The sequence below is a fragment of the Thalia democratica genome, chromosome 5, assembly GCF_965202585.1.
Source record: "Thalia democratica chromosome 5, ktThaDemo2.hap1.1, whole genome shotgun sequence".
NCBI lineage: Eukaryota > Metazoa > Chordata > Thaliacea > Salpida > Salpidae > Thalia > Thalia democratica.
In genome coordinates, this window is record NC_139169.1 from 30961498 (window position 1) to 30981594 (window position 20097).

General features: G+C 26.4%; 1 protein-coding gene across 1 annotated transcript; it reads right to left on the bottom strand.

Moving 5' to 3' along the window:
• Positions 1 to 16293: 16293 nt before the first annotated feature.
• On the bottom strand, positions 16294 to 17388 carry LOC145836404 (uncharacterized). Its single transcript, XM_082944206.1, has one exon. It carries the CDS (start codon positions 17386 to 17388, stop codon positions 16294 to 16296), a length of 1095 nt encoding a protein of 364 aa, XP_082800332.1.
• Positions 17389 to 20097: the final 2709 nt, after the last annotated feature.

Sequence of the window (20097 nt, forward strand, 5' to 3'; positions counted from 1 at the left end):
AGTAACATTACAGTAAAATAGTTGTTTAATAGATTTTAAGATTGTTATCAAAAGTAAAGGTGCACATTATAATACTAGTTTAATATGATTTTTTAACAACTGATTGTGAGTTCACTATGGTGATCACTTGGTAGTATAGATGATGTGATTTTTTTACGCAGCACTGGTGAAAACTTGCTTGATTTGAGCTACCTAATTTTCCTACATTTTGTGCTTTTTAGCCTTGTTAGTATTCTTGTGGGTTTTTTACTTGTTACAGGGTTGCCGCTCTTTGAGTCAAAAAATCTTCCCTGAGTGACCAGAAACTTCCCTGAGTGAGCAGAAACTTCCCTGAGTAACCTTAAACTTCCCTGAGTTTCCCTGTGTTTTTTCAATTCCTTTTTTTTTTTTTTTTTTTAATTACCATGTTAATTCTAAGAATATTGAAGAACTTGCAGCAAGGCTAAAAAATTTAAAAATGAATAAATTAACTTTTTTGAACAAAATATTGAAACTGGATTAACTAAATCTCATTCTAGGTCTAGAAGAGATTTCCCTGAGATTTGAAATAAAATCTTTAAATTTTCCTGATTATTTTTGAAAAAACCAAAACTGCCCTGAGTTTCCCTGAGTTAATATAAAAGAATCAAAATTCTCAGAGTTTCCTGGAGTCTCCCTGAGATATTCTACAACTTGAAAATGCTCTGAGTTTCCTGAGTGTGTGGCAACCCTGATGTTTAAAAGATGTATTTTGTTTAACTTTGTTTGTTGATAGTTACAAGTTAAATATTAATGGGGTAGGTTAAAATACACATGTTATAACACACTTGCTTTTCCCTAGAAAGTGCTTATCTTTGCAAGGGATTTTAGATGGAGTTATTTTACCTCAAAAAAACAATAATCCCTGACTTAGTGGTAACCATGTATCTAAAATCGTTTTATTTGAAATCTTGTTTATCTTATATTTGAGCATTTTATTAATTTTTTTTTTACCTGGTCTACTGACAATATTTTGGAGCAGCAGTTTCACTGGTGTTTGAAAAAAGCTAAACTATATTAGTAGTATTTTGGAACGAGCATAAAGTTAATTTTATAGGCAAATTTATTAATTTTTCAAAAAACATAAAACTTTAATGTTATTTATTTTCCTTATCTTAAATACTATCTAAATTTTTTTTTTTATTTTAGAGAACGCACCTTTGTCTTTTATTTAAAAAAAAAATATTTGGTTTGGGGTTGGAATTATTTCATGGGGTCCCTCCAAAAATGAAGGTTTTTTTTTGGTTTTTTTTTAATCAAATGGTATTAAATCCAAAAATAAATATTTTTTTTTAATGTTTTATTTTCTTTTTCCCTTAGTTTGCATGTTATTTAAACTCTTAAATGTTTATTTTATAATTAATGTTAATATTTTTTACGATTTAGCCTCTAATCAAAATGATGTATACTACACTATCATTTGCCTTGGCCATTTCCTAGATAAAAAATTGATAAAAACAAAAAAAAAGTTAATAAGAATGTGAATTACATCAAATTAAATTGAAATAGAAAAATTTAATTTAATTTAGTGTAACTCACATGAACCCCATGAAAAAATTCCAACCCCAAACCAAATATTTTTGTTTTTAAATTAAAGACAAAAGTGCGTTCTCTAAAATAAAAAAAAAAATTTTAGGTAGCTTTTTAGATAAGGAAAATAATTCACACTAAAGTTTTATGTTTTTTGAAAAATTAATAAATTTGCCTATAAAATTAACTTTATTCTCATGTATTTTGGATAGCAATTCAGAAGATAAATAAGGGTATTACCCTAATTACTTTAATATACAGAATCTTTAAAAAACAGTGGAATATAACATTTTTAAATAACAGTGGAAAATAAGAAAAAGCTTTTAACTTAAACATTGTTTATACTACATTGTTTAACTTTAAAATAATTTAAGGTAAAAAAAAAAATCTGATCACTAGTAGATGTTCATTGAAATTCAGTTGATAACATTTAAGAGCTTATTTGAAACTTTATTGAATAAAACTTCGTTTCTTTGCAACAAAACTGTTTTAATATATTTATTTAATTATTTACTTATTCATCATAATAGAATTTCTTTTTTTTTTGTTTTGAAGCTAAATTTAAAAAATTGATGAAGTGCTTTTGACCATATTTTTTACTTAAATTCTTAATTTGTTTACTTAATAATTTTATACTTTTGACTTGTTTAATAAAGCATATAATATATTTTTATTAAATTACTTTGTTTATAGACTTTTTTGTATCTTAACTCATATAAGTCTTTTTAGGTATTTCAAAATGTTTTCATATCAGTTAAAACTTAATTTTTTCTTTATTTAAACATTACTATATGTGTGTTTAGGTTAATAAAAAAATTGTGCTAACAGTTGTTGTAAAGTTAATTTGAATTTTATGTATTTTAATGTAGCTAAGACATATCCATCATCTTATCAACTTTTTAAATATGTTACATTTTTCAGTGTGAGTAACTGTGAGCTTTTAGTAAAAGAAAATATCAAATAAAACAAATATATTGTTTTATTATTTAATCAAAACTTTATAGCTTATTAAAGTGGTAAAGTGGACAAAAAAAATACAATTGTAAGTTGTACTCTTTGTAACAACATTGCTTTTTTTTATTGTTTGGTAAAGAACTATAGTTTAAGTACTTCATTCAGAATTATTATTTTATCTGTATCGATAATCAGCATTTTCATTATAACATCATAAAGATCCTGAATTTAAAAAAAATGTTGATCATTGTTGATTATTTATTTAAGTTAAGTTGAAATTTTAAATTTATTTCAATTTTGTTTCAAACTTATTTCAAATTTTATTGAAAAAGACTACATTTTTTATAAAAAAGACTGTTTCAATATATCTAGTTGTATTTGATTATAACAAAACTTGTTTTTGTTGCGTTAAATTAAATAACAATTAAGAAGTGCTTTTGACAACGTTTTAATTTTAAAGTATAGACCTTTTTTCTTAATATTTTTATATATTTTTTAACTTATTAAATAACCATATATCATAATTCTAATAAAATTACATTGTTTAGAAATCTTATTTCAACTAAACACGTTAAAAGTAGTTTGGGTGTTTAAAAAAGTTATCAAATCAGATGAAAGTTTATTAGTTTTTTTTTTCTTTAAATCACCATTACTGTAAGTTTGTTTGGATTTAAAAAAAAACTGTACTAACAGTTAATGTTAAGTAATTTAATTTATATTTATCTTGGTGTAACTGTTTTGTATACCATATTTATTTATTAGTAATTAATAAATTCTGTAATTCTATCTCTATCTTTAACCGGTATAAATAGGTATAGCAACTTAATTTAGTTATAAAATAAACAACAAAAAACTATGTACCGTTTATTGCCTTCACAAACAAAACATACAAAATGGTGCGCGACGCTTAAGTTTTCTAGGCATTAATCTTATACGAACTTTAATAACGATAAAGATGGAAAAGACGATATTTATGAACGTAGAAATCCTATCAAAATTGTTTCATATCGTACCACAGCTTACGTCTTCGGCCTCGAAGTCTCACGTAAGCTGTTTTATATCGTTCTCTAGTTAACCTCTGCGGCCGCGCAGTCCCAAGCCAACTATTTTGTATCGTACTGCCATTCACGTCTCCGGCCTCGAAGTCTCACGTGAAAAGCTGCAACTACTTCCACGAAGGAAGAGTCGCCCCGTTGAAGCGGCCTAGGTCCGCTCCGTAGGGTAGTTGAGATATAGTAAGCTATTTGTAGATGTGCTTCACCGTTTATATACATTTTTACTTTCTCTTTTGCAGGTGGTTTGACATGTTGACAATTACAGGTGTCTTGGCACGTTGGTATCTGCAAGTGTTTCGGCATGTTGGAATATGCATGTTGGAATCGGCAGGTGTCTTGGCACGGTTTTAATAGCCAGCTTACATACTCACCTGGTTTTGTACACGGCAATTAATAAATACAAAATTGTATTTATTTTGCCTTTGTCAATCAAAAAATATCGAGTAGATTTAAAATATAAGTTAAAAAAATGTTGTTATTATTTATTTGAAACTTGTCTTTTAAAAAGAATTTTTTGTTGAAAAGTTTTAAAATTTATTCTAATGCATGCATCGATACGTGGACAATTGAAGTGAAATAAGTACAATACAACTGTAATTAATTAGTAAAACAAACAACAAAAGAAAAATTATTTTTTCTTTGTTATTTATTCAAACGCATAAACTGGAGTGTTTATTGAAATTAACGAAGAAAAACGAGTAGAAGGAAATTACATTTATAGGTGCTACTATAACATATTATTTTTTTATTGTTTTGTAAAGAACAAATTAATCATTTTGATGATCATTCAAACACGTATACTTATAAGCTTAGTGTTAACTTGAGTTAACAATAGAAAACAATGACAAAAAACTATTCTAAGTTCTTCAATTTTATGACAACATTGTTTATTTCTTATTCTTTTGTAAAAAACAGTAGTTTAAGTACTTCATTCAAACTTATTCTTTTTTCAGGGTCGATAATCAGCATTTTTATTATGACAGAATAAAGATCCTTTTCTTTTTCATTCAACTGACCAAGAAATTGATTTGCATTTATAAATTTGCCATTTAAATCATTAAATTTATTCTTTTCTTCTTCTAAGCTCACTCTGTGTTCATTGTGAACCTGTTCTACTTGTTCAAGTTGGGATTTAGTAAATGGTCCTGATGTTTCATTGATCAAAACAATAAGCTCTTCCTTTGATTTTACATTAAAAAGGCAGTATGATGTAGCAAGTTCAAAATTAGTGCAGCCTATAGACCAAACATCACATGGATATCCAATTTTGTGTCCCAAAACGACGTCAGGTACCCTGTAGGGCAACGTCGTTATCTCGCAATGTTGAAATTCATCTTCAGTATATACGCAACCAAAGTTGCACAGAGTGATCTCAGGTTTTCTGTAAAACTCAAGTTTACTTTTATCGTTGTAAAACCTGTTCAGCAAGATATTACCAGTTTTTAAATCGCTGTGTAGCATTTTATTGTCGTGAAGTAACATTGTGGTCTTGATTAGTTGACGCGCAATTATGCGAATTTTTTTATTGTGAAGGGTAGTTCATTACTGTGTATTACATCGTAAAGAGTTGGCCCGTATAACGGAAGTATTATGTAGGTGAATTTTTCATCTTTGAAGGCATGTAACATTTGAATTAATCTACTGCATTTTTTTTGTAATTCCGCCATAATTTTCAAGAGCCTTATTTCTTCTTCCGCAACATGTTCATATTTAAAAACTTTGATTGCTACGTAGTCTTTTGTGTGGTCATCAAAACATTTATATACAGAACCGGCTGCTCCGCTGCCTATTTTGCTCTCTACCGTGTATAAGTTGAATATTTTTTTTTCCTAAAAGGTTTAGTTCGTAACTTTTAAAGCTAAGGTTCGAACAGGAACTCAAATTACTTCTTTTATTTAAATTTGTGCAATTCATCACTACTTTTTCTTCTTTTAGGTTGAGTTCTGCTCTTTTAGTTCCTTTGTTTTTGTCTGAGGTGTTTTAAGACTCTGAAGAACTCATAACTGTTTCTAAATTGTTAAGGTTTTCTTCTAATGATTTTCTTTTAATAACTTCACCACGTTTGTTACTTGGTTTGTCTGCGGATTTTAGTGGACTGCTGTGTTGAGACCCTGCAGAACTCATGATTTAGATAAAATAGTTTTTAGCTGTTTCTGTAAAACAATTTTAGTTATTGTTGTCATCTAATAAAATTTTTTTTTAATATTTTTTTATTTAAAGAAGTTAGCTTTTGACTTTAACGTTTTAAAAATTAATGGTAATGAAAATACATTTCCAGTACTAATTCAAATTTTATTGTAAATATTATGACTAACCAAAAAGCAATGTAACAAATAAAATAGAACTTTTTCAAAATGTAACTTATTTTGTGAATCAAACAATGCTTATAGTTATAATTAGTTGTTATTTATACATTATTTAATTTTCGTATTTATTTTCAATATTTAATGAACATTTATAAGGTAATTTCGTTACAGTTAAAACATACAATAATTTACGAATTAACTTTTAGTTTTTTGAACGTTAGACTGATATATAGTTTATAAACATATTAACTTTTGATTAAATCTTTTAAAAAAATTTAATAAATTCCAAACAAGTGATAATAGAGCTTGTATAAATTATCAAATAAATTGTAATATATTTTTATACTATATTAAAAATCTAAAATGTTGCTCCAAAAATGTCATTAAATCTAACATTGGTATTCTTCAAGTATCTATAAAGTAAAATACCCTAAAATTTTAAACAGAAAAAAAAAACTGCATATATTTAATTTATTAATTTTTAGATCGAGTAGTTACTGTAAAACTGACACGGTTAGTTATAAGTAAACCGTAAGATTAAAAGCTTTAAAAATTAAGAAATATATAATAAATAAATTTGTCATAATGAATGATGTAAGAAAATGTAAATTAATAAAACCAAACTTTAAGCCTAATCTTAATTAAGAAAACCTTCTTCCAAATAACATTATTTTCTTTAAGTAATTTTAGTTCGATTTACATACCTATGTACTTTTAAGTGGTATTATAATCTCAAAACAAAAGGTATATTGCGTCTAAAATTATTTTAGCACTTTCAAATGAAATTTCTAGAAGTTAGTTAAACATATAGCACTTAGTACATACATTCATGAAACCCTGAAATATTAAACTAAAACTTCTAGTTACTGCTAAACACTTCTGTGTCTAATAGAAAACGTCATCTTGCTTATTTAATGATCACATGTTTACATTTAGTTGTCCAAGTTATACCCCTTAAATTTTAGTGAGAAAGTAGATTTTAAAAGAGAAAGTTAATCTTTCGAATAAGTTTTATATCTAATTTAACAAATTTTTAAATGAAAAACTATATTCAACTTAGACTGTTTTTTTTTAGATCAGACTAAAAAAACACGCTGCTACCATTAAGTATCAAAATTTTTTTTTTGATTTAATGTTAAATAGATTTATGCAAATTGTATATTTTATTCGCGACCAGTTTCGGTGGCAAGAGATTGCGACCTTTTCAAGCAAAAATAAAATATGAAACTGCATATAACAATGTTAGTTATTTATACTGTTGTTTAAAAACTTATTCATGCGTCAAAATTTAAGGTTAATAAACTAAGTGAAAAATAAAAACAAATAAAAATTTATTGAGTAATATTCAGTTTTTAATAAAGTGTTGCTTAAAGTTAAAACTATTTATTTACTTTAAGTGAATTAGAAACACAAAAAATAATGATTTAATATTTTTGCCACAATTATTTTGTCAAAAAGATATACATAAATTTACCTAAAACCGACTGTAATTTGATTTACTGAGCTAAGCATGTTGCAGAGGAATCAATAGAAAAATGTTTATATACATTTCTTGATGAAAGCATAAACTTTTTAATAATAGTTGGTTATTACATACACAAAGAGAATTAATGAAATTTATATTCAAAAAAATTAAAAAAGTATTTTTACGTTGTTGTCCATTTTTTGCACACCACTAGTTTAAACTATTTTAAGCTTTAAATTAAGAATATAGAGTAACCAGATAAATTTTTAATTTTTAAACTTGAGATGATATTTTTACCAGACCTTAAACTTGGAAAACCGATTATACCTTGATTCTTGTCCATTGTCAATACTACCTTTCAAACTTTGTATAACATTTTAACTTCAAATTTTTTCACTTAAACCTTTACTTTAGCGTTGCCACAAATAAATAAATCTCAACACTGAAAACTTATCAAACGTTTGTTTACTTAATTAAAAAGTCATGTCTATGTATATATTGTCAGTTAACAGGATTAACTATGGCGACAATTCAATTGCTTAACACTCTTAAGTTTTAAAACTATTGAAAAAAAATAGAGATATTGTAAACACAGAGTATAAAAACTATGATAAATTGTTTTTGATAGACTCTTAAAAAAACTAAGTACATAACTTAGGCGTTTAATTTCATCTTTTTGGTTAACCGCTTTTACTTATTAATCATTTACTTAGATCTTATGTTTGCTTGTGAACCTACTTCAGTTCAAATTTTAGCCTTTTTTCCTACGAGAATATAGAAAATAAATTTGCTTGTACGTAATAATTTCATTTCGCTTTAGTAAGGTTCAGACCACTTCAGTTCAGTTAAATATCATTTGCACAGCTCAGACCTAACCAGGATTTTATTCTAAATAGCTCTATTAAGGTTTTCTTAAAAAATTATATCATATACTTTATAAATAAAATTAAGGAGTTTATAGTAAAGGGGTATAGTTTACAGAGACAATGTAGTTATTTAAAGTATCTTTTGTTTAGTTAATGTGGTTATCAGTCTTCATTTAGATGTTATTGATTATTTATATAAACTTTAACAAGCATTAATAGGATATACATATTTTAGTACGTTATACGTTGTTGATTCTAAAAGGAGCTCTACCGAAGAGTCACACCTTAAAAGAACAGAAGAAATGGATCTTGTTGGAGAAAAGCTGAATAACATATACACTGTTGAAAGCAAAATTGGAAGCGGAGGTTTTGGTTCCGTATACAAATGTTTTGATGAAGTCACTAATGATTACGTGGCAATTAAAGCCATAAGTGATAAAGAGGCAGCTAAATATGAAATAAGAGCATTTGAAGTTATAAGAGAAAAGAAAATCAATGACAGCAGTTTGATAAAATTATTAGAAACATTTGAAGATTATAACTTTGTCTACTTAGTGTTTCCATTATACGGACCAACACTTTTTGAAGCTATTTATGATTACGAACCACTGTTGACTATAGATGAAATTCGCACAATTGCACGTCAGTTGATCGAAGCCACTAAGTTACTTCATGATAACAACATGCTGCATAGCGACATTAAGCCAGATAACATCTTGCTAAACAGGCATTTCAACAACGATGAAAGTAAACCTGAGTTTTACAGAAATTGTGACATCACTCTGTGCGATTTAGGTTGTTTTTACACTGAAGATAAATTTAATGATGAAGTCATTACTACTTTGCAGTACAGAGCTCCCGACGTTGTTCTGGGACACAAAGTTGGATACCCATGTGATGTTTGGTCTATAGGCTGCACTGTTTTTGAACTTGCAGCATCGGATCTCCCTTTTGATGTTGAATCTGTTGGAGAGCTTATTATATTGATCAATGAAACATTAGGACCATTTACTAAAACCCAAATTGAAAGAATAGAACATGTTCACAATAAACACAAAGTATATCTAGAAGAAGAAAAGGAAAATTTTAATGATTTAAGCGGCAAAGTTGTGAATATAAATAATATCCTAGGACACTTAAAACAAGAAGAAAAGGATCTTTATGATGTCATAATAAAAATGCTGATTATCGACCCTGAAAAAAGAATAAGTCTGAATGAAGTACTTAAATTACCGTTCTTTACCAAAGAATAAGAATTAAACTTTGTTATCAAAAGATATAGAACTAACAATTTATACTTTTTGTATTAGTTTTTCATTCTTAAATTCAGTAAGCTTATAAGCTTATGTACTTGAAAAAAAATTATAACGGTTCAGTTGTTTGTATTTAATATTTTGTTTACTATAAGTATAAAGTTACTATTAATTATATTTTTTTCATTATTGTAGAAAATATTTGAAAATACTAGATTTATTTTTTAAATTTCAACTTTTTTGATATTAGTATAGTACTGAAATGCCTAATACTTATTTTAGATATGTGAACCAAAAGTTTTAAAAATAAGATACTTTTTTCTTTAGACTTATAACACAACCCCTTTTTAATGTTTTGAAGAAACAGACATTTATTATTTTATTATCTAAGCAACAGTTCAGTAAATTTATAAATGATAATTTTTTTTTTAACTTAAATAATTTTGGCCTTATAAAAATATTTAAAAGTTCAAAGCTAAAAGTATTTATAACCTTTGTACAAATAAAAGTTCAACAAATACTTGTTTTATATACAATAGCTTAGTTTTAATTATTTCAAACCAACTAATTTTATTAATTCCTTGTTTTAAATATTTTTTAAGTCAACAGACCAATTGGTAACTAGATAATTTAAATAATATTAAGTTATAAAAACCAAAAGTTGCATTTTAAAGATGATGAGTACGGATGATGTACTCTTTATGAAATTTTTTTTAATATCATGTTGAAATACTATAATTTAAAAACTAAAAGTGTGATACAAATAACGTTATTTAGTCGTCAAGTCGTAGTTATAACTTATAACTGACTTGCTTGAAACACTTGTGAGTAGAATTACTTAGTTAAAACTATTCAAATCTTACCAAAAGAAAGTAAACAGACCAATAAATGGACGTACTGATATTTTTAGGACATAATGTTTTACAGACATGTAAACTGGTACATTTCTTCAAACCTGCATGCAGTTTACAATTTAAAAAAACGCACTTTTTTTTCAACGATTCAGCTTAAAAGAATCCTTTTTAGCTTTTATCATTTGTTATACTTATCTTTGCCCACTTGATAGAAAACTTTAAAGTCTAAAAATTCTGTAGCCCATGTAGTGTCTAAAATATTAAACAATTTAACACTTATTAGTTATGTACATTTAACTCAACTTAGAGTCTCCTTATCAAAATGCAATTCATATTATAAAAAAGAAATTCAAAGCTATATGTATTTTTAAACGTAAAATAATGTGAATTAAAAGTTCACCATAACGCGACTACAACAAGTTAGGTGGTGACAAGTTGAATAAGAGCAGGGGCAATTCGAGCAAAAGTAACTCAATCAGGGGCAACTCGCGCAAAGACAACTCAAGCAGAGGCAACTCGAGTAGGAGAAAATCGTGCAAGGGAAACTCGAGCATGACCAGAAATTTTTTTATTTAAAAAAATAAAATTAGTTATAACTATTAAGAAAATTATTTTTTTACTTGAAGTTTTTTAACGGTTTTTTATTGAAACAAAGATTTTGTTACATTAAAAATTGATGTAGTTGTTATGTAAAAATGTCTTAAATTAGTTGAAAATTAAAGTTTGGGATTTTTTTTTTGGTTCTCTGCAGCAAATAAGTAAATGCTACGCAAAAAATGAACATCTACAATTTTAGAGTTAATTTTTTTAAATTTAGTCGCATTTGAACTTACCCAACATCTTATATATTTGCAAGCAAAAATATAACAAAACCAGTTTTTGAAACCAGGAATCGAGTTCTATTTAACTATGTAAAAAAACTTTTGTTAATTTTCTAGTTTTTTTAAACTATTTTCTGTAGTTAAATGCAGCTTGACTCCCTTGTGTTGCACACATAAACTATATCATCAACCAAACATTATTTTCATCGAAAACTTTAATTAGTATTAAACTATGGTTTAGATGTTTCAAGTTGCTCTTGACTTAAAGAGTTTAAGAAATCAATTAACTTTAAAGATAATAGAAACAAAAATAACACATGCTTATACTAAATAGTTATCTTACACTATTTTTAACAAAAACTTAAATTATTATGATTAAGATTTCTTTACAAGAAAAAAAAAATATGGTTTAAAGATTTTTATTTTAAAGCTAATAATAAGAGTTTTATATTCTAAAAGTTTTCTGTAAAAAAGTTCTTTTTCTTCTAAATGGAAGCTTTTAATATAAACTAAATATTAACTCGGGCAAAATGGATAGGTTTTATCACCTTGTAATCGGATACAGTCAATATGTGAAACTTTTAGTTCTTAAGTGCATGCTTGACAATTTTCTATCACAAATTTTTATAAACAAAAGCATTTGCTTAAATTTAACCTTCTGGATTATTTTTAACTAAATTTCATAAACTTTTAGTAAATATTCTATGAATAATATAAAACTTTCAAATGAAAAAATTTACAGTTAAAATATATTTTTTTTCATTGTTGTAGGGTTAACAAAAAAAAATGTACAGTATAGTTTTAACAATTTTATAGTGATGTGCTGCATCAAAACTCCAGATGCGAATCTAGCCGCACTCTAATATAATGTACCAGGTAGATCATTAAGGTTACTTTACTCGTTTATTTTTTATCAGCTTTTGCACCTTAGTTTTAAATTTATCGCTTAGAAAACATAAGAGTGTAAAAGTGTTTACAGTTCTTTAAAGCCTTTTAAATTAATTTATAATTTATAAGTCACTTTAGATTGTTTGATCTTAAGTACTCAAGTTATATATTTCTTTTATTATTTATTTGTAATGATATCTTTCCTAACACTACCTTTATTGTACTCTAAAATATTATTTTAAAGATTATAACTGTACGAGCAAACGCGTAATCAGCTTTTATAAGGCCGCATTAACTTTTATTTTTCTTTCACAACTCGAACAAAATAAAATAACTGTTTAGTTTCTTAAGAGTATCTAGATGACTTTTGTAATTTTAGTTCGTTTTAATAACTGCTAAATTTTTTATCATTTTCTGTTTTTGATAACGGTAAAAGCTTAATGATTAGTTCTATTTAAACATTTTTTTAATTACATTTGTATTTTGCTTAATTTTTTCGGCTTTAATGTAATTTATTTATCCTTAATGACGAGGCATGTTATTTTTAAATTATTACGTTTTATAGTTTAAAACAACTAAAAAAATAAGTCTTTGATTTTGTTTTTTTGTAGCGGTAAACTTTTTTTAAGCTGAACATAACAATTTTAATCTTTATTCTATTTTTTATACTTAAGGCAGTTACTGATGTTGATATTTGTTTAAACAAATTACACAAATACAATTTTATTGCAGCTTTTAACTATACAAAAAAATTAACGAAAATCTTAGGCATCTATTAGATTTTTTTCATTGCGTATTATTATTTATTACATATTTGTATATTTGTTCGTTTTCACTATAAACACTATAAATACTCTCAGTATTTTTGATGACTTTTTTTATTGAAACGTGTCAAATACTATTAAACTTTATAGTAGTAAATTATTAATAAAGAAATACTTATTTATTATGTTACAAACTCGAATTTATTTATCGATAAAAGGGTAAATAAGAATAAAAGAATGTCTAGATTAATTTAAAAGCACATTAAAGTTTATACTTTATTTACAAACTCAAAAACACGAAAGATAAATGCACACTACAGAATCACTAAAAAACTACTTACAATAAATGAAAACAAAGAAGCACATACTCAAACCTTAAGATAACAAACCGACTACGTCTTATAAACAAGCATTCTTAAATATTTATGTAATAAAGCTTACAAGTTACCATTTGACTGCCGAATGCCACTGCTTGAATGCCAGTGTTTTCAAAACATTGTTTATTATATATAAAAAAAAAAGATAATTTTGCTTTTCTTACGCACTGACTTATTATTATTTTAACACTAATTTATACGCGGTTAATAAACTTCAAAGATGTAAATAAATACGTAATCAAAACACATGTTTACTACCATCTAAATAAAGACGATTTTCTTTCACATATTTCCGCTACTAAAATTGAGTTTTTTTTTCTGTTAAAAAAAAAATAAATTGAATCGTTTATTTGCAGTAACGCGTAAGCTTGTATTCTGTAACATACATTCATTACAAACAACCTAAATTTTTAGGATCCGGCAGATTCCTAATTTTAAACAAGATCCGAATTTGTTCGTATGCATCTGGTAGATCACTAGTATTTAACTTTAAATTTCTTAAAAGTCCTGTTAGTTTATAATGATGATGGCATCTAACTCATTTTAAACAAAGTCCATAGGTTATTAAAAAGTAGGTTAGTATTTTTGTAATAGCGGGCATAGGGTTTTATTATTTGCTTTACAGAGTTCCTAAAATTCAGAACTTGTATTTACTCAAATAAAACAAAACTAGTTTACTTTCTTTCTATAAACTCTAATTTCTTAATCTTACTTCAAAATATAGTGACGTAACAGACAAATAAAAACAATGTTTAAAACATCATTTCTTAGATATATTAAATGCAGGCAGTAAAAATCTAACCTACTAATAAGTAGAATCTGTCCTCGTACACGAAATTTTTCAAAGCCACTGGACGTGGTTTATATAAAACATTAATTCAAAGTGTGCACACTTTAAGTATTTTGAATTTAGCATATCGTCACACTAAAGTGTAAATATAATCACAAAACTGTTCAAATAATCACAAAAGTGTACAATTTACAAACAATTACCAAAATGTTTACATAATCAACTAAGTTACATAATCGCTAAAATGTTCAAAACATCACAAAAAGTATAAATTAAAAACTTGTTTATATAGTTCCAAAACTGAGCACACCATTACTTTATAGCAATCAATAAAAATAACTTAAGTGTGCGCGTCAGCTCACTAAAATGTGAAAGGCAACTGATCAAAATGTGCATACCAATACATTAAAGTTTGCTTATCAAAATAGGGAGGGTTGAATATGCACGAAGAAACTTTAGCACTAAGAGTTAATTTTAGTCAAATGTAAAAATAAAAATAAAAAAATAAAGAAAAATATACCGACCAAGAGTGACTGTGAAATTTTAAAAAATATGTAATTTTATTATAAACAGAATTTATGTTTCTATAAAGTTGACTAAGATATCTATCTTAATAATAACTAAGAACAATATTTTTTTTTATATTTATTTAAAGTTTAATAATTCTAATCAGTTAATAAAAAGAAAGCTAATTCAAAAGCAAACATATATAGTTCTAGAAGAAGACAATTTTAAAGAAATAAGATAAGCTCCTACAGTCCTGAATTTACTGAAGTAACTACTTCAAAAGAAGCTCCTGAATACACAGCGGTAGATTCCACTTAAGACGCCACTGAATACTCAGAAGTAGCAATTACTGAAGACACTACTAAAAATACCGAAACAGCAGTAACAAGAAACATCCCTGAATACACTGTATAAACAGCTAAGAATACGTTTCTATCAACATTTGAGTAGCGGTTACAGCAGACGTTACTGTAAAGAGCAGCAGATAAGGAAAATGCTTCTGAAAATACAAAAGTTACAGCTGCATAGGAGGTTGCTTGAAAACCTGAAGCGGCTTATGAAGACGTTCCTAAAAACACTGGAATAGAATTTGCAGAATACCTCCTAAAAATACTTGTTAAGCAGCTACAGAAGACGCTAAAATTACAGAGGCAGTATATGTTGAATCAACTGTAGAAAAAAATTAAACTAAAGAAGATGATCTTAAAGATGAAAATATGTCGCTTATGCAGAATCGACAGCTTCCGAATCTTTTGAAAATATAAAAGCAACTAAGAAAGATCCTGCTTAGGTTACAAGATATTTGAAAAATGAAGGAGTAAAGGAAGAAGAAAAGGTTCCTACAAACAGTGAAGAAGTAGCTTCAAAAGACGCTGAAGACACGAAAGCAGCAAACACTGAAAATGTGTCTGATGATTTAGTTTTAAGAAATGTACAAAACGTCCCAAAAATATAACAAAACAACAACAAGAGATGTTCCTGGGTGTGCATGTGATAAAAATGATCCAAAAGCTGTTTAAGAGGTAACTGCGGAAGACGTAACTAAAGAAAGATTAGTTACAGAAGACGCAGCTGAGGATAATGAAGAAGCAGCTAATGAAGAAACAGAAGTCAATGATGCAGCTGCAGATTATTCAAAAACAGATTCAGTTTCTGCTAGAGGGGCTGAAGAGCTAATGAAAAAGCAGAAACTTCCGAGGGTTGGATTTGATCAGTACTTTAGAAAACTATTATAAACATGAACAGTTTTAAAGTTTGATCAAATTAAATATTCTTTCTTAAAATGATAAAATGTTTAAAAAATACTTAATTTAAAATCTTTTTCTATCACTGACTATTTTAAACTACTATTTATATAGATAAAAACATTTTTTAAGTTTAAGTTTAACATAAAACAACTAATGTTCAGTGTTTAATTTGTAAAAAAACTTTAGATAAAATAGTTAATAAACTTCAAACTATGAAGTTTATAATATTCTTCCTTAAAAAAGCGTTCGTTATTTTTTAAATTATTTAAAACTTTATCTAATTAAAACATAATTTTCAATAATATTTGATAAAAATGTTCCAGTGCATCAAAATAAAATAAATATGTTTTTGAGTTGAATGCAATATATTATTATTAAACTTTTATGTTTACATTCATATAAACATGTACGGTTTTATTTTATACTCTTTAGTATTAATAAGTTTATAATATTATTAGATAAACATATAAATAAAAACAAAAGAATAGTGCTATAATTAAAGTATTTATTGAAGTGCATAAATTATAAAGCTTACTAAGCAATTACCTAAAGTTTTAAACTGTAATTTCTATTATTTTATGAAAGTTTTGTTTGTTTTCTAATCCTCAGTAAAAAAAGGTAGTTCTAGTACTTCTTTAAGACTTATTCTTTTTTCAGGATCAATTGTCAGCATTTTCATTATAACGTCATAAAGATCCTTTTCTTCTTCTTTCAACTCATCAATGGCATCATTAACCTCTGCAATATTTTCATTGAAACCCTCAAATTTCTCTTTATCTATTTCTCCCATGCTTATTCTGTGTTCGTTATAAACATGCCCGATTTGTTCGATTTGGCACTCAGTAAATGGACCTACTGTTTCGTTGATAACAAGGAAAAGCTCTTCAACTGATTCTGCGAGAAAAGGGCAGTATGACGTAGCAAGTTCAAAAACAGTGCAGCCTATAGACCAAACATCGCACGGGTATCCAATTTTGTGTCCAAGAACAACGTCAGGAGCTCTGTACGGCAAAGTAGTTATGATGATGTCATTAAAGTTATTCTCAGTATATACGCAACCGAAATCGGACAGAGTGATGTCAGGTTTTTTGTAAAATTCAGGTTTACTTTCATCGTTGTAATGCCTGTTTAGCAAAATATTATCTGGCTTTATGTCGCTATGCAGCATGTTGTTTTCGTGAAGTAACTTTGTGGCTTCGATCAACTGACGTGCAATTGTGCGAATTTCATCTATTGATAAAGATGGTTTAAATTCATATATAGCATCATTAAGTGTTGGTCCATAGAGTGGAAACACTAAATAGATAAAATTATCATCTTCACCCGTTTCTAAAAGTTTAATCAGGCGGCTGCTATTTATTTGCTTTTCTTTTATCATTTCAAATGCCCATATTTCATCTAAAGCTGCTTCTTTATCACTTATAGCTTTGATAGCTACGTACTCATTAGTTACGTCATCATAACATTTGTATACGGAACCAAAACCTCCGCTTCCAAGTTTGCTTTCAACAGTGTATATGTTATTTAGCTTTTCTCCAATAAGGTCAATTTCTTCTGTTGTTTCAAGGTGTGACTCTTCTGTAGAGCTCTTTAAAGAACCAGATTCTCTGCATGAGTCGTTGGTAAATGGAGCTTTATGTTCAGACACTGGACAATTTGCTGTTTGACGTTCATGAATGTTTATCGTACTCATTTTTTCCGCTATTTTGTTTTCCTCTTTAACCAAATCCCCCTTTAAATTTTGACATTGCTCGGTTGATGATTGACTAATGTTTTTTAAATATGGTGAGCTCATTTTCAATGAAATTTTGAAAAATTTATTTTGTAAATATTTTCTGAAAAAGTTACTGGCAATTAATATTAGAACATATTCTTATTAAATAAAAATTAAACCAACCATAGTATACAATATACGGAAACGTGTCAGAAAGCGACGCGTCACTTTAACACGAAAGATATAAATCAACCTTTTTATTTAAAAGCAAAACAGAATACAAATAAAATGCATTATATTGATGTTAAATAAAATTTTTCAAATGACATGGTCGGTTTTAAGTACAATGACAAATCAAAAACTGTAAAACTAAATTAATATGTATCAATAAAATTGTCATGTCGATTGGTGTTCGGAAATTGCTTTAATAAAACCAAATATTAAGAGTTTTCAAACGTTATAAAAGTTTCCTTAACATGAATTTGTTTACTTGCAGTAACTAAATGTTATTTTTTATATACTTTCGTCATAATAAGTGATACTGCAATGCAGGCACGTAGTTTGGTACGTTTCTGCATATTTACAGAAACGTAAACATTTGTGCGAAAAATCACGCTTTTGTTTCGATTATTCAGATTTTAAGACCTTGTTTCTTTAGCTTTCAGTGTTCGTTTATACTTATTTTTACACTCCTGAGAGATAATTTTTACATTAACTGTACTCTCTAGCACATTTAGTGTCGTAAAAATTGAACAAATTGAATACATCTAAATTGTATACAAATTTCTTGATGTAAATTTTTGTTATCTAATAGCAAATTATGGTAAAGAAAATCATATAAAAGCTGTGTATATGGTTTAAATGATGTGAATAAGTAAAAACAACTAAATGTGAGAGAGGATCTTATACTATTGAAGTGTTTGTGATGAATCAAAAAGAACTTACATTTTTTTGAAATCCACATGTTTTTGTGTTACAAAAGAGCAAATGCAGATAGAAGATATGTAACAAGATGAATTTTAAAGTAGAAAAACCTCAAAGTAAACTAACATGAAGAATTAACTTTTGTTTTAAATCAAATTGACTCTCTGAGTTAAATGTTTAAAGATTAAATCCCTTCTGGTTGAAAAATATACAAAAATGAAAAACTTTTGAAACAGTGATGATAATATAATTTCCTAAAGTTTTATCAGGAAGATTAGATTCTACTAATTCAGAAAAAATAACAGAATAATACAAACTGAAAAAATAAAAAATATAAAGATTTTTTCAAGAATAATATAAACAAACTATATATATATTTTTTTATCTTAGAATTTTTTTCTTTAATTAAAACTTATATTTATAAGATTTGATAAATGCTTAGGTTAGTTAAATTTTTCGTTTTTTCAATATTAATATAAACAAATTATAGTTTTTCTATTGTATTTTAAAATTTTAATTTTTGATTAAAACTTGTTTTAAAGGTTTTTTAAATGCTTACCTTATTTAAAGTTTTTTTGCATATTTTAGCAAAGTTAAAAGATTTAAATTGTACATTGTTGCCACACACTGAAAGTACCCTGGATAACTCTAGGATATTTAGAGTTTTATTTTAGAACTTAGGCTGACTCAGTACAGTTTTGTTTTATCTATGAAAAAATGAGGACATTTTTAGGTTTGTTAATTGTGTAAGAACATATGGTTTTCTAGATTTGTATGAGATTTTGCTGGCTAGTTTTAATAAATTTTTGTTTTATAACCAATTTTGTAAAAAAGCATTGATAAAGTTGAAAAGTTAGTTTTAATTACAATGATAGAGAAAAAATTAGGATTTTTAAAGGTCACCCAGGACATTTTTTTTAATTGATACGTTTTTTAAATATTACAAAAAAAATTATTTTTCACAAGAATTGTTGTTTACAATATGAAGATTTTGTATTTTATTTTTCCTTTAAACGTATCCAGAATATGTATTGTATCTGTTGTTTCAAAATAAGTTTATAAATCTTAAAGTGGTTTAAAAAATTAAAAAAATATATTATTTTAATTCTCTAATCAATGTTTGATAAATGATAAAAAGTTTTAAAATAAGTTTTGTATAACTTTTTCAGCCTAAGATTAAAACGAATAAGTCAATACTATTTATTTTAACAAATTATAGTTGTATTAACGATTCATAATAAGTTAAAAATTAAGATTTTTTAGTATATTTTATGTTTTAAATCTTTATTTTTTAGTATATTTATATGTTCTACATTGTATCTGAAAAATGTTGATGTTTAATATTCAAAGTTTGTGGTTATTTAACTAAGTTGTTTTATTCAACAAATTCGTTTTGTAAAAAGAAGTTTGACTCTTTTTTACAGTTTTTATTTAACAAATTTTTTTGATAAGCAAATGTTTCATTCTTCTTTAAAGCTTTAATCTTTATGCTACCAAAGCTAGAAATAACATTTAAAAAGACGTGTACTCTTCACTACTTTATGAATTATTGCTGACAATAATAAAGTAATTGTACATCAGAATTGCATCTAATGTTGAAAACTTTTATATTTAATATCTCTTTTATTTTCTATTTAACTTCTAAAGCTTATGATTTTTACCTAATAAAAAGAACAATTTTTGCAAATGTTTTCTTAATGGGGAAATTGTTTTCAAAGTTATATATTTTAGGCCTATCAGTTATACTATTAAAATTAAGTTCTT